Genomic DNA, 12,353 nt, shown 5'->3' on the forward strand with positions numbered 1-12,353 from the left:
TAAAGTCTCTAATGAAGTAAGCTGCCGGTAGTTAAACACGGGTGAGACTGAGAGCAGGACAATAGTCTTGACATATACATATCAATGACATGTAAAAATCTAAAATAAGAAATCTGGTGAATTTATCATTCAAAATGCGGATGCAACACTGCAAACTTGGATACAGCTCTGCTGTTGACATAAGCCCACGTGCTCATAAAAAGCGACGCAACCGGATTATCTGTCAGCAGAGCTGGCCTATCAGGGCGCACGGTGCACACATACAGTACAGGGATTGGCTGAGGCACGAGCAGTGCTCTACCGTGATTGGCCACAGCCTTCTACATCTCCACGTCAGGAATGGCAGACAGTTTAACGTCAACAGGCAACGTGAACACGATAAACAAACGTAAATCAAACAAAATGTGTTTACTAGTTCTTCGAAAGATCGTGTTTTAGGTACGTTTGTTTAAACATTTAGTTGTCTGTATTCATCTCGTCGTCTGTGCTGCGTTAAAGCTTGTTCAGTCCGATTAGGAAGTAGAAGAGTGTACGGTAAGCAAGACTCTGTTCTGATATTACCTCAGCTGATCTAACGTTATATTAGAGTCTGTAAACTGATTGTTAACTTGTGTGTTTGTGTCTGCTGGTGAATGGTCATCGTCTGGTTGTTTATAGGTCAAAATGAGCGTGGGTTTCATCGGAGCGGGTCAGTTGGCGCATGCGCTGGTGAAGGGCTTCGCATCGGCAGGTACTGCATTTACACACAACGGCCGCTAGAGGCGCCACAACACTACACTGATCTGGAACAAAATAAGACTTTTCTGTAGTAAATACTCTTAAAACATGACCATCAACGTTAGTCATTTTAAAATGTGTAAAGCAGGCATAATTTCATTAAATAAGCACATTATATCAAATAATATAAATACACCGTATTGATCTCAGTCTTGGTAGTTGGTCGTTTTTTTTTTTCTTCAAAAAGTTGTTTATTTACAGAATATGTAATGAAACATAATGCATGTAAATCAACATATTTGCTCTTTTTATGATGAAACTGCCAATAAAATGCTACCGAAAAAATATTTTTCAAAAGTTATTCTTCCAAGCAATATCATAGAGGAAAAAAAAGCTGAATGTACAATTAGTAGTCTCTTATTTTAACATGAAAAGTGTATTATATGTGCATGCAATACTTTGTTACAATATACACTACCGTTCAAAAGTTTTTTCTTAAAGAAATTAATACTTTCATTCAGCAAGGATGCGTTAAATTGATCAAAAGTGATAGTAAACAATTTATATTGTTAGAAAAGATTTCTATTTTGAATAAATGCTGTTTTTTTTTTTTTTTTTTACTGTTCATACATCAAAGGATGCTGAAAAAAGTATCGTAGGTTACAAACAAATATTAAGCAGCACAACTGTTTTCAACATTGATCATCAAATCATCATATTAGAGTGATTTCTGAAGGATCATTGGACACTGAAGACTGGAGTAATGATGCTGAAAATTCAGCTTTTCAACACAGAAATAAATTATATTTTGAAAATAGAAAACCCTTATTTCAAATTGTAATACTATTTCACAATATTATTGTATTTGTTCTGGATTTTTGATCAAATAAATGCAGACTTCTTTCAAAAACATTAAAATAGTAACGTGTCCAAACTTTTGACCGGTTATATATACATTTATAATATACTATAACTTTTGGCTATTATGACTATTTATGCGTGTAGTACCTCGACTTATAAACTAGATACACCCTTTAACATAGAATCACACTCTCTTCAATAGTTAATGGAAGCTTTTGTGTTTCCCTCTCCTGTCCGTCAGGTGTGATCGCCACGCACAGGATAACAGCGAGCTCTCCGGACAAAGACCTGCTGACCGTCGCCGGGCTGAGAGTGAGTGTTTCACAAGCTTCTGACACAGAAACTAGCAGCGAGTTGAGCATCTTTAAACAGGCACTTTCTCTGTCCTTCAGAAAATGGGAGCATCCTTCACCATCAGCAATAAAGAGACTGTGAAGAAGAGTGATGTTCTGTTCCTTGCGGTCAAGCCACATATCATTCCCTTCGTGTTAGATGAGATCGGGCCAGACATCGAGGACCGCCATCTCATAGTGTCTTGTGCAGCGGGAGTCACGATCAGCTCCATAGAGAAGGTCAGACACGAGCCATAGTAGTGATGATGATGATGATGGTTTAACACAGAGCATTTCATTTAGGAAAAATAATGGCAACACTTTACCTTAAGCCTAAATGTGTAATGCATTGTAAAGGCACACCAAAGTTAAAATGCATTATAATATTTTCACATCTGAAATTGGTTGATTGTCATGTGTTTTAATGCTTTACTGTATATATGTGTTCAATGACTAGAGTATGATAAACAGTTATCATACTCTAGTCATTGAACACATACAGTGCAATGCATAAGTTAATACACCCATGCTAAAGTTGACTAAAAAGAGGAATAAAAAATCATATTTTGGAAATTGAACTTAAAGCCTTAATTTAAAAAATTAGGAAAAATCCAACCTTTTAGGACACCAATTTTCTTTGTGAATGAATAATGTATCGTAAATAAATAAATGTTCTTCCTTAAAATTAAAATAGCCCCACATCATCACATAGCCTTCACCATACCTAGAGATTGGCATGGTTTTATTTCAGTTAGCCTAAAAGCTAGTTTGATTTGCATTGAGAGATGATCTTATGGAAAGTACCCCATGCCAATCTCTAGGTATGGTGAATGCTATGTGATGATGTGGGGCTATTTTAATTTTAAGGAAGAACATTTATTTATTTACGATACATTATTCATTCACAAAGAAAATTGGTGTCCTAAAAGGTTGGATTTTTCCTAATTTTTTAAATTAAGGCTTTAAGTTCAATTTCCAAAATATGATTTTTTATTCCTCTTTTTAGTCAACTTTAGCATGGGTGTATTCACTTATGCATTGCACTGTATATACAATTATTCATGAGATCATACAATACAAGCCTATAAGGTGCATAACAAGCCATAATAATTAATGCTTTATTAAGATACTTTTATATTGCATTTTACACAAAGGCTTTAAGTAAAGTGTTACCAAAATAATAAATATATGACAAAATGTGAATGATAAATGAAAATGTATTCTAAACAAAATAAATAATAAATCAGTAAATAAACATTTTGTCATTTAGTTTTTTTTTTGTTTTTTTTTATTTTTTTGGTAAATGCATATTTATTTACACTACCAGTCAAATAATTAGTTAAAATAAAAGAAAGATTTTGAAGGAAGTCTCTTATTCTCACTAAGGCTGCATTTGTTTGATTCTTTGCATGTGTCTGATGCTCCTGTTTCGATCCAACTCTCCCTGTTCTGCAGAAACTGCTGCAGTATCGTCCGGCTCCTAAAGTGATTCGCTGCATGACGAATACCCCAGTGGTGGTGCGTGAAGGGGCCACGGTGTACGCCACAGGCACCCATGCAGAGGTGGAGGACGGGAAGCTCCTGGAGCAGCTGATGGCCAGTGTGGGATACTGCACCGAGGTGGAAGAGGACCTGATTGATGCCGTCACTGGCCTCAGCGGCAGCGGCCCAGCCTATGTAAGCATCAACACAATGCCGAGTTCACACTGCACGACTCTCAAAGTAGTCGGGTCACTGATTATGCAGGAGGAAATGGTTGGGAAGACGAGGGGAGCAAGGATTGTGTGTTCTGTAAAGAGAGTTGGACGTAAATAAATAATTTTGCAATGTGCTGCTGGTCAAGCAAATGTGTGTGCTTTGTTTCTGTTTGATACAACTGTAAATATATCTATTAAAATGCTGATATTCTGGGCTATAACTCCTCCCTCCATAACTCCCCGCTGCCCTGTATCTTGCTCTCTGATTGGCTGTAGGTCATCGCCGATGTAGCTTTCAGTCAGAACACATTCACACAGGATTGTGCGATTCTCTCAGATCGCGTCTTTGATGATTCACACTGTGTGATTGTCACTCGCGTGAACGAGCACCAATTTGCCTGTGATTTCGGGCATTTGTCTGCGATCTCACAAAACCTGTCGGCGAGTGAAAATCAGGGCTAAAATCGTGCAGTGTGAACTCGGCAAGAGGTTTAAACCAACCGTTGAGCTCTGTGTGCACCTCTGACTGTGAATATCCATGTATCTTTTTATCCTAGGCGTTCCTAGCTGTTGACGCTCTTGCTGACGGAGGGGTGAAGATGGGACTGCCCAGAAGACTGGCTGTGCGACTGGGAGCTCAGGCTCTGCTTGTTAGTGCTTGACAGTCTCTCAAACATTTCTCATATTGATAATAGGATCAATCTTTCTGTGTCTAAGATTTACAGTAATATGATTTTTTTTTTTTTTTTTTTGCTAGGGTGCGGCAAAAATGCTCCTGGACTCCGAGCAACACCCCGGAGAGTTAAAAGACAACGTGGCTTCGCCTGGAGGTGCTACGATCCACGCTTTGCATGTCTTGGAAAGTGGCGGTTTCCGCAGCCTCCTGATCAACGCTGTGGAGGCGTCATGCATTAGAACCAGGTACTGCAACCTCATCTCCGACGAGTGATTTTCAGCTATAGAAAGGGTCAACAGCTTGCAGTATATTTCTTAAATATAATGTAAAAACATGCATCTACACATAAGTGCATTTTATTTAATGTTTAGTATAGATGCTAGTTTATAGTCGTTAAAGCTAAAAGTTGGTCCATTATTTTCAACTGTTTGTCTGTATATAGTTGTCTGCAGATTGTAACCTGTTTATGGCGTAATAATGTGACCTATTTGTGTCTAGGACCAGATTACAGAAGTGGGTTCGACTTGCTGGAGTGTAGGGAAAATATAACATAAACTAAAAAAAGAAAACAACTCAGACTTATAGGTAACTGTTAATTACTAGGAAAATCAGTGTATTGTTATTGGGAATGAATTGAATCTTTTGACAAATCACCTCAGTTCAATTTAGATTTCAAAATCAGTATATAAGATTCAAAACCAGATTTCAAAGTTCAAAATCTGTGTCCAGAGTAACTCTGTGTTCAGGAATCAGATTCAGTGTCCAATGTCACTCAATATTTGAGTACAGTTTCAGTTCAATACGAGTGATCCAAGTAAAATCCAGAAAGAAAAAGAGAAAGCGCAGTTCAATGTGAGTATGGGCGCCAGACACCAGAGGACGCGACGAGCATGAGCATCTCAAACTTGTGAATCTGCGAGGCTACGTTTACATGCAGCCAAATAATCCATTAGTAATTGTGTTGACGGCTCAATCGGACTTAAAAGTCTTAATGTAAACACCTTAATCGATCCGAATGAAATTTCGATCCGATTGAAAACCACCCCTTTCTTTCACATGGTTTTGAAAACCACATCAAACCATGTGTTCCTTTTCTAATCTGATCGAGAGGACATGCAAACACTTGATCGGATTGAAAACTGAAACTGAAAGGACTGCGCATGTGCAGTGACGTAGAAATAGCGTTAAGAAGTGCAGAACGAGCTGTTATTCCTGTTTAATAAAGTGTCTCATAAGTGAGTGTCCCGTTATTAAAATCCTCCTTTCACTCAGCATCTGTGAAGTGAAGCAGGACAACGTCCCACCAGTCCTGGTTTCAGATTCTCATCCACAGACGACTGGTTTTGGGAATTTTTACTGTGTGATAAATATAAGCAGCGGCACAACGGTGGTTCATGTGCTCATTTACTCCAAATTGTGATCAGAAACGGATATTAAGTCTGCTGTTTAAAAACAAATGAGAACCAATGTAGAAGAATGGTTATTATGGGCAAACAGTGGAAAATATTTGTGCAAAATGTCAAAAAATCTATTTCAATTTGAAGCTTGTGACATATAAACGTGCACATCAACCTGATCACTTGTAAACACTACGTTAGGATTCATCAAACGGAATGAATTCAGTCCGATTGAAACAAAAGGTGTGCATGTAAGATGTAAACAAAAGATTGTTTGAATGGATTGTCCGAAATTTCAATTGAGCACCAAATCTGTCGCAGATTGGATTAACGTTACTCCACGATAGAGAAAGATAAGAGATGGGTAAGAGTTCGTAACAGCCAAAGCAAGAACGGTCCTCCAAAATTTTAAGGTAGGGGCGGCATACTCCTATTTTGTCCAGAGCGCTGGATTGTCCTCATCCGGCTCTGGTCCTACCAGTTTAGCAAAATGATTGTTCTTTTGATTGGCTCGCCATGTCCAAACCACAGACAGAGCATCCAGGGCAGGGAGAGATCATAAACATAAACATAGCCATTATGTTAAGACAGTGTCTTAAGTTCAAGTATGACCCACTAGGAGTTAATCAGGGGCAGTCAGTCTTAGTTTTTGGTATCAAATTAGGCTAATCTACATTTTTATGTAACTGATTTAAAAAAGATATGAACAGTCTTAAAGAAAATAAATTGATGTCTAAGTTGTAAGACTGTCTTAGAGGTTTATGCAACTGGCCCCAGGATTTAATAGGGCACTGACTCAGATGACACAAGAAATGGAAGAAAGACAAAAAAAACAAGGCCAAAATAATCATTATTCAGCTGTTCAATAAACTGTTTAAATTAAATAAATTGTCCGTTTCATCACTCAATTTCCTAAGCACTTAACCTACATGCTACTCAACCACGTTCACTCGTAGTACATTGAAACCTATGTGCAAAGCTAGCATCACATGAAACGCATTTCTTCATAAATAATAACTACTTCAACAAATATACAGATTCTGAATTATAAACATTATTTACACAGTTTTATGAAAATATGGATTGGATTACGCTTTCAGATGCATTTCTTTCACATTACATTTCAAATGATAACTGTCCATACTTCAAAACCACTTAATACATAGCGGAAGAGGAAAATAAAATAAAGTTTTCTTTTGTTTTTGCTTTAATCCTGAAAGTTTTGGTCTTCTAACTTTTCCCATTCGTCTCAATCTCTCTTTCCGTCAGCTTCTATTACCCTTAAAGCGTGACTTCTGAGGATATTTTTCACTTAAATAATCTATTTTTAGATAATCTATTTTTATGGCTATGAACACAAACGCATCAAGTCTGCATCTTTTTCCTTCTTTGTCACTCCCTACTGCTCTCATCTTCACGCTCTACTCCGAAATCACTTCCCGGAGGCGGGACTAACCGACCTCATCCAATCAAAACTTTCTTTGGCCAATTTCTTTTTCTAATTTACATTTGTAATATAATAAAAACTAACTTAAATCTGCTTTCTTTTGTTATTAATACTTAACAGATATTAATACAAATTAAATGCTAGTGATCTAGTCGGTGACCTGGATAACAAGATGTATTCACAAAACTCCCATTTTAATTTGATGGGCTGTTCAAACAGTTTTGTCTCCTAAAGGACATTTCAAGCCAACTCTTTTCTGACAGGGAGCTTCAGTTCTTGGCTGACCAGGAGAAGATTTCTCCAGCTGCCATAAAGAAGACCACTTTGGACAAGGTGCTTCAGCAGCCAGGCGTGACGGCAGCAGGCGGCGGGGTCAGGACCGGCCTCAACCTCTTTAACAGCACCAACCCCAAACACAAGAAAAGCTGAACCTGATCATCACCATATCCAGTTTACAGTAAGGATGAGACCACTTCAAGAATTGCAGACAAGATGCTAAGACCAAAAATGTTATAAGTTGTTCTCATGAACTTGTTATCAAGCTTTTTTTCAAAACCTGTACTGTTCAGTCTAAGAAATTAGTTTCTATTAATATACACTGTACACCATGCACTGCACTGTTTCGTTTGTTTAACTTAACGTTTTGAGTTATCTTTTTTACATTTACTCGGAAAATTTAAGTATTTTGAACTTGACAAATTTAGTTATTTGACCTTTTAAAGATTTGTCAAGCTGAAAATGCTTAATATTCTAACTACAACTTAACTGAGTCAGTGGAAATGAACAAATCTGAAAGTTAAGTTGAGTGAACAAAAACACTTTTACAGTGAACCTTTGCACTGAAAACGTACAAAAAAAAAGTTTTATAAAATAACACCTTACTTTCACAGTTATTCCAACTAAACTTTATAAGTTCAAATAACTTTATATTTTACAAGTTGTACATACTTAAAATGTTAAGTAAATAGAACTTAACGGAATCAGGGCAAAAAACATAACTCAAAAAGTTAAATTGGGTGAACAATTTCTTGTTTTCTTTTTTTTACAGTGTCTGTAGATTTATTAAATCATGTCTGATCTAGTCAAAATAAATGTCAGATCATGTTTTGTTTTGCAAAGTCTATCTGGACTGACCTGAATCAAATGAATTAAAGTGTTTCCTATCTTTATCCCTACATTGCTCAGTAGTTCTGTACACTCCAAACAAGAAAAAAAAAAAAGAGCCAAATTCTCTACATCAACGCAAGTTGATTTTAATTAATTAATTAAGAGGCAAAAAAAAAAAAAAACATTTGAGTGTATTTTTTGTTTTATATTGTCAATTGTGATTTTCACTTTGATGCAACATAATGTGTATAATAAACCCTAAATCACAATTTCTCATCAAAGCAAATTTCGCCTATCAGCAAGAAGCAGCCAAACACAAACCTTTTCTTCTTCTTTGTCCTTCAGAGCAGATGTCCTGTAGTGGACTCGAGTCATGACTATACTGCCCTCTATAGGTCTGGTGCAGTCATAGTGCGCATGTGTCGAATGTGTCCACCCTAAGCTTTATTGGAAATTGTATGTTAGGTCAGTGTAACTCAGTGATGTTAAAACAGCATTCCCTTGTTTTATGTTACATAAACCTGATTGAATTAGGTTACAACAACAACATCTTAGTTTATAGGTATAGAATCATGTAGAAATACCTCCTTAAAGCAACAACTGCAAGTTCACTTTTTACATTGCAGATTAAACATTTGAAGTACTGTAATAAAAAAGATAGTGTTAAATATACGTTGTCCATGAAATAATGGAGCTGACAGCCCTTTAAAATTAATGTAAAGTTATGTCAGGCAAGAAGAGGCAAAACAGATCAAATATGCAGCGCTTTTAACTTTAATATCCACATCAAAACAAAAATACAATGAGCAGATAATCCAAAGAAGGCAAACCAACAAACAGTGTGTGCTATACTCAACAGCACACAAAGAACTGAACAAACAGGGCTATATATACACAGGGTAATGAGAACTATAGGGGCACACTCAAATAAACAAACTTAATTAAATTAAGGAAAACTTTTCCACGAAATTTACTTACATTTTCCAACAAAATCTAATTTGTTTGAAATGGTTTGTTGTAATCTTGTTGTATGAACTTAAATAATAAAAAATGTCATTCCTACTAGATAAAGTTTTGTCAGGTTAACTACATTTATTTTTTTTGTCCTGCCCACATACAATTGCCAACATGATAATTTTAGCCAACCTGACTCTACAGTTACTTCCAATGAAAGTGAAATAAAAGTTGGTAACCACAAAATTCTAAGTTTCTAACATAACTGAACAATAAACACTAACATCAGCAAACAACATATTTCCATTTACTGAAAAACACATAAAATAACACTTTAATCCCTAAATTTACCCTCCTAATGCAGTCTCTTGCAAAGCATGCTGGGAACTACAGATCCACTGCCCAGTTAATAATCAACAGAAATGATTCATGTAGTTTTACACAAATTAATTAAGTAAACTTCAGATTTAAATAGATTAGGTTGATAGAACACAAGTAAATGAAGTTGTGACAAAATGTTAAAGAATCATGTTCTTATTTTAATTAATTCAATAGAACAAGAGGCAAACATTCATTATTTGAGTACCTGTGACAGCAGAATAAAATCATGACAACTATAGAATTTCACATCAGTAAATGCAATCCTATCGAGAACATGCAGTATGTGTTGAATCTTGAAATCAAAGATCTGATTCTTTAGTATATGTTTTAATATCAGTGTAAGTGACACCTTTGTACTGACCCTCGGTCGGAAAAGAAAACACTTTGCCGTTTGTGCAGGACATCCTCACAGTGCCAGTGTAAGGCAGATCGAAAGAGCATCTGCCAACAGTGATGTTTGCATCCACCTTCTTCCTTGGTGGAACCTCTATCTTGGTGGAAAGAGTTTCAGTTTTTTCCTTCTTGTACTCTCGACTGTAAGTTTTTTCTCTTCCGACGGTAGTACTGAATCCTGCAGAAGTTTCTCCAATCCCTGGAATCCCAGACTTCACCTCCACACTGAATGTCGCTGCGATGTTCTCGCTCACAGACCATGAGGATGTTCTGATGATTTTCTCAGAACTTTCTAGTGTTTGTTGTTGACTGACAGAGCTATCATTTCTGTATGTGGTGGATTTGATTTCTTCCAAAGCCACCTGTGGAATCACCTGATTAATAGTGGGATAGCTGACATTGGTAAGAGCTACGGATTGAATGTTATTGAGAAACACAAATCCCAAGCAGTGAATGTCCGATCTGGACCTTACTTTAACGCCCAAACAAAACCCAGAGCCGACATTGATGCGGTATTCAGTTTTTAAACCCCAGCTTGTCATTTTCACAAAAAATTCTTTATGTTTGTTGGTCTTGAATTTGATGGCTCCGAGACGTGTCCCATTACCGTTGCCCCACAGGGACAGTGAGGTGATTGTCTCGCCAGGCTGGAAGATGTGCTCCATGGGCTCTCCCTCTGGTGATCCAAAGGTTTTATCCCGACCATCTGAAAGCCAGACGCTGACAGCCTTCACCTGTGATGGCCCCACCCATACGCGTATCCTCTCCAAACTGGCACCATTTTTCTCACCAGTAAATGAAAAGAACTCTCCTTCATTACCACCGATCAATTTCAGTGTCGTTGACTTCTTGGAAGCATTTGGATCTGAAATTTGCATGACAGATTATCAGAATCAGCCAAAGATTTAATGACAAAAATAATGTTACATCTGATCTCTCCTATCACTGTTATAATTACAATACTGTTACTCTATTGCAGAGTTCTGTAATAACTACATGTAAAGTATTAGAAGCTGAAAAGTCATCCTCATGAAATACACTTACTTGGATAAAGTGAAGAAACTTGATGAAAGCATGCAGGCTTAATTGGAGAAAAGAGGGGGTCGGCTTTAACTGCACTGGTATCCCTTGCTGTAAAAAAAGGCCAAATTCTGACAATATCATACCATTTTCCATTAAAACAGTAATATACTGTAGTAAACAAAACTAGCCTACAGGAATATACTGTGAATTAACAGCGTTCAAAATCGACACTCAGAGGCTGTTTTCCCAATCACATCCTATACCCTCATTCACTATTCTCTACATTAGTTCACTAATATAGTCCACTTGACAGAGTGAATGAAAAGAAGAGAGTGAATTGAGACACTGATGAACACCTGATAAGCAAAATCACTGAAGGACAGAGAAACAAGAACAGAAAAAAGAGAAACACAAGAACTACAACTGACTTCCAGCAACACTGAGTGTGAAAACAGTTTACAAACCAGTTTACGATTATTTCTTTCATACATGTACAAAAGTTCTAGTTGAGAATTAACAGAGATATAGTTAATAATAAAGTTTGTTGTCACCATAATGGAGATCAGTATTTGCTTTAGTTGGTCTCTTGTCCCTTGACTTCTTACCATTCATCTTTCTTTGGCTGCTATGAGTTTATAAAACATATTTGTTGTATCAAGAAAAAGTCAAGAGGAAGATGATCAGGTGTTTTTGGCTTTTGTGATGATGTCACAACCATCCTGGACATGCCTGATTTTCAGATCTTTCCTGTATATATTCTTTGAATTTATGGGTGTTTCATATTTAGCATATATCTGTGAATCTACAACATGGAATCAATATTTCTGTAATTAGGTCTTCTGAAGAATATCATAATCATATAGTGCATTAAAAAAAAATAACTCCTGCTTGACTCAGACACACACAGACATCAACAATCAGCACATGAATCTCAACAATGGTGACAATCAAAAGTTTCATGTCGCAATGCATGCTGGGTTCCAGAATAATATAAAACTCCCAGCATGCACTGCTGCATAAATAAAAAAATAAAAAAATGCCACCATTGTTGAGATTCATGTGCTAAATTGTGATATTTCTGTGTTTCTTAAATACAGTGTAGCTCTGTTTTTGGTTTTTACATGATGTGTTTAAAAAAAATGAGTCATTGTATTTTTTTGCTGTGGTTTACACAGTGATGGTAATGTAACACTTTTGATTGAGGATTAAACTCTGAATGAGTGAGAATGAATTTCTTAGTGAACGAACAGGCAATATGATGCTTTTGTCATCATGATCATTATAACCTCAATCATTCATAAATTGTGTGTGTGCACAAGTGTGACTTGCACAAAAACAGCTCAAGCAGCAAAAAAAACCATTAATGTT

General features: G+C 36.6%; 2 protein-coding genes across 2 annotated transcripts in view; one reads left to right on the top strand and one right to left on the bottom strand.

Moving 5' to 3' along the window:
* Positions 1 to 291: 291 nt before the first annotated feature.
* Positions 292 to 8,296, top strand: LOC311088812 (pyrroline-5-carboxylate reductase 1, mitochondrial-like). The gene is made up of 8 exons (XM_084123133.1): positions 292 to 534; positions 658 to 730; positions 1,820 to 1,890; positions 1,971 to 2,150; positions 3,366 to 3,587; positions 4,165 to 4,257; positions 4,365 to 4,528; positions 7,391 to 8,296. Exons 2-8 carry the CDS (start codon positions 664 to 666, stop codon positions 7,554 to 7,556), a joined length of 963 nt encoding a protein of 320 aa, XP_083979259.1. The 5' UTR covers positions 292 to 534; positions 658 to 663; the 3' UTR covers positions 7,557 to 8,296.
* Positions 8,297 to 8,990: 694 nt separating this feature from the next.
* Positions 8,991 to 12,353, bottom strand: part of LOC311088801 (uncharacterized protein) — a 29,892-nt gene continuing 26,529 nt past the window's right edge. Inside the window, exons 6-7 of the mRNA XM_084123121.1 lie at positions 11,007 to 11,093; positions 8,991 to 10,827 (exon numbers count right to left, since the gene is read on the bottom strand). Coding sequence (XP_083979247.1) covers positions 9,869 to 10,827; positions 11,007 to 11,093 — 1,046 coding nt within the window. The 3' untranslated portion in view covers positions 8,991 to 9,868. The remainder of the gene's footprint in view (positions 10,828 to 11,006; positions 11,094 to 12,353) is intronic.

The sequence above is a fragment of the Abramis brama genome (assembly GCF_963993115.1).
Source record: "Abramis brama genome assembly, chromosome: 1".
Classification (NCBI taxonomy): domain Eukaryota; kingdom Metazoa; phylum Chordata; class Actinopteri; order Cypriniformes; family Leuciscidae; genus Abramis; species Abramis brama.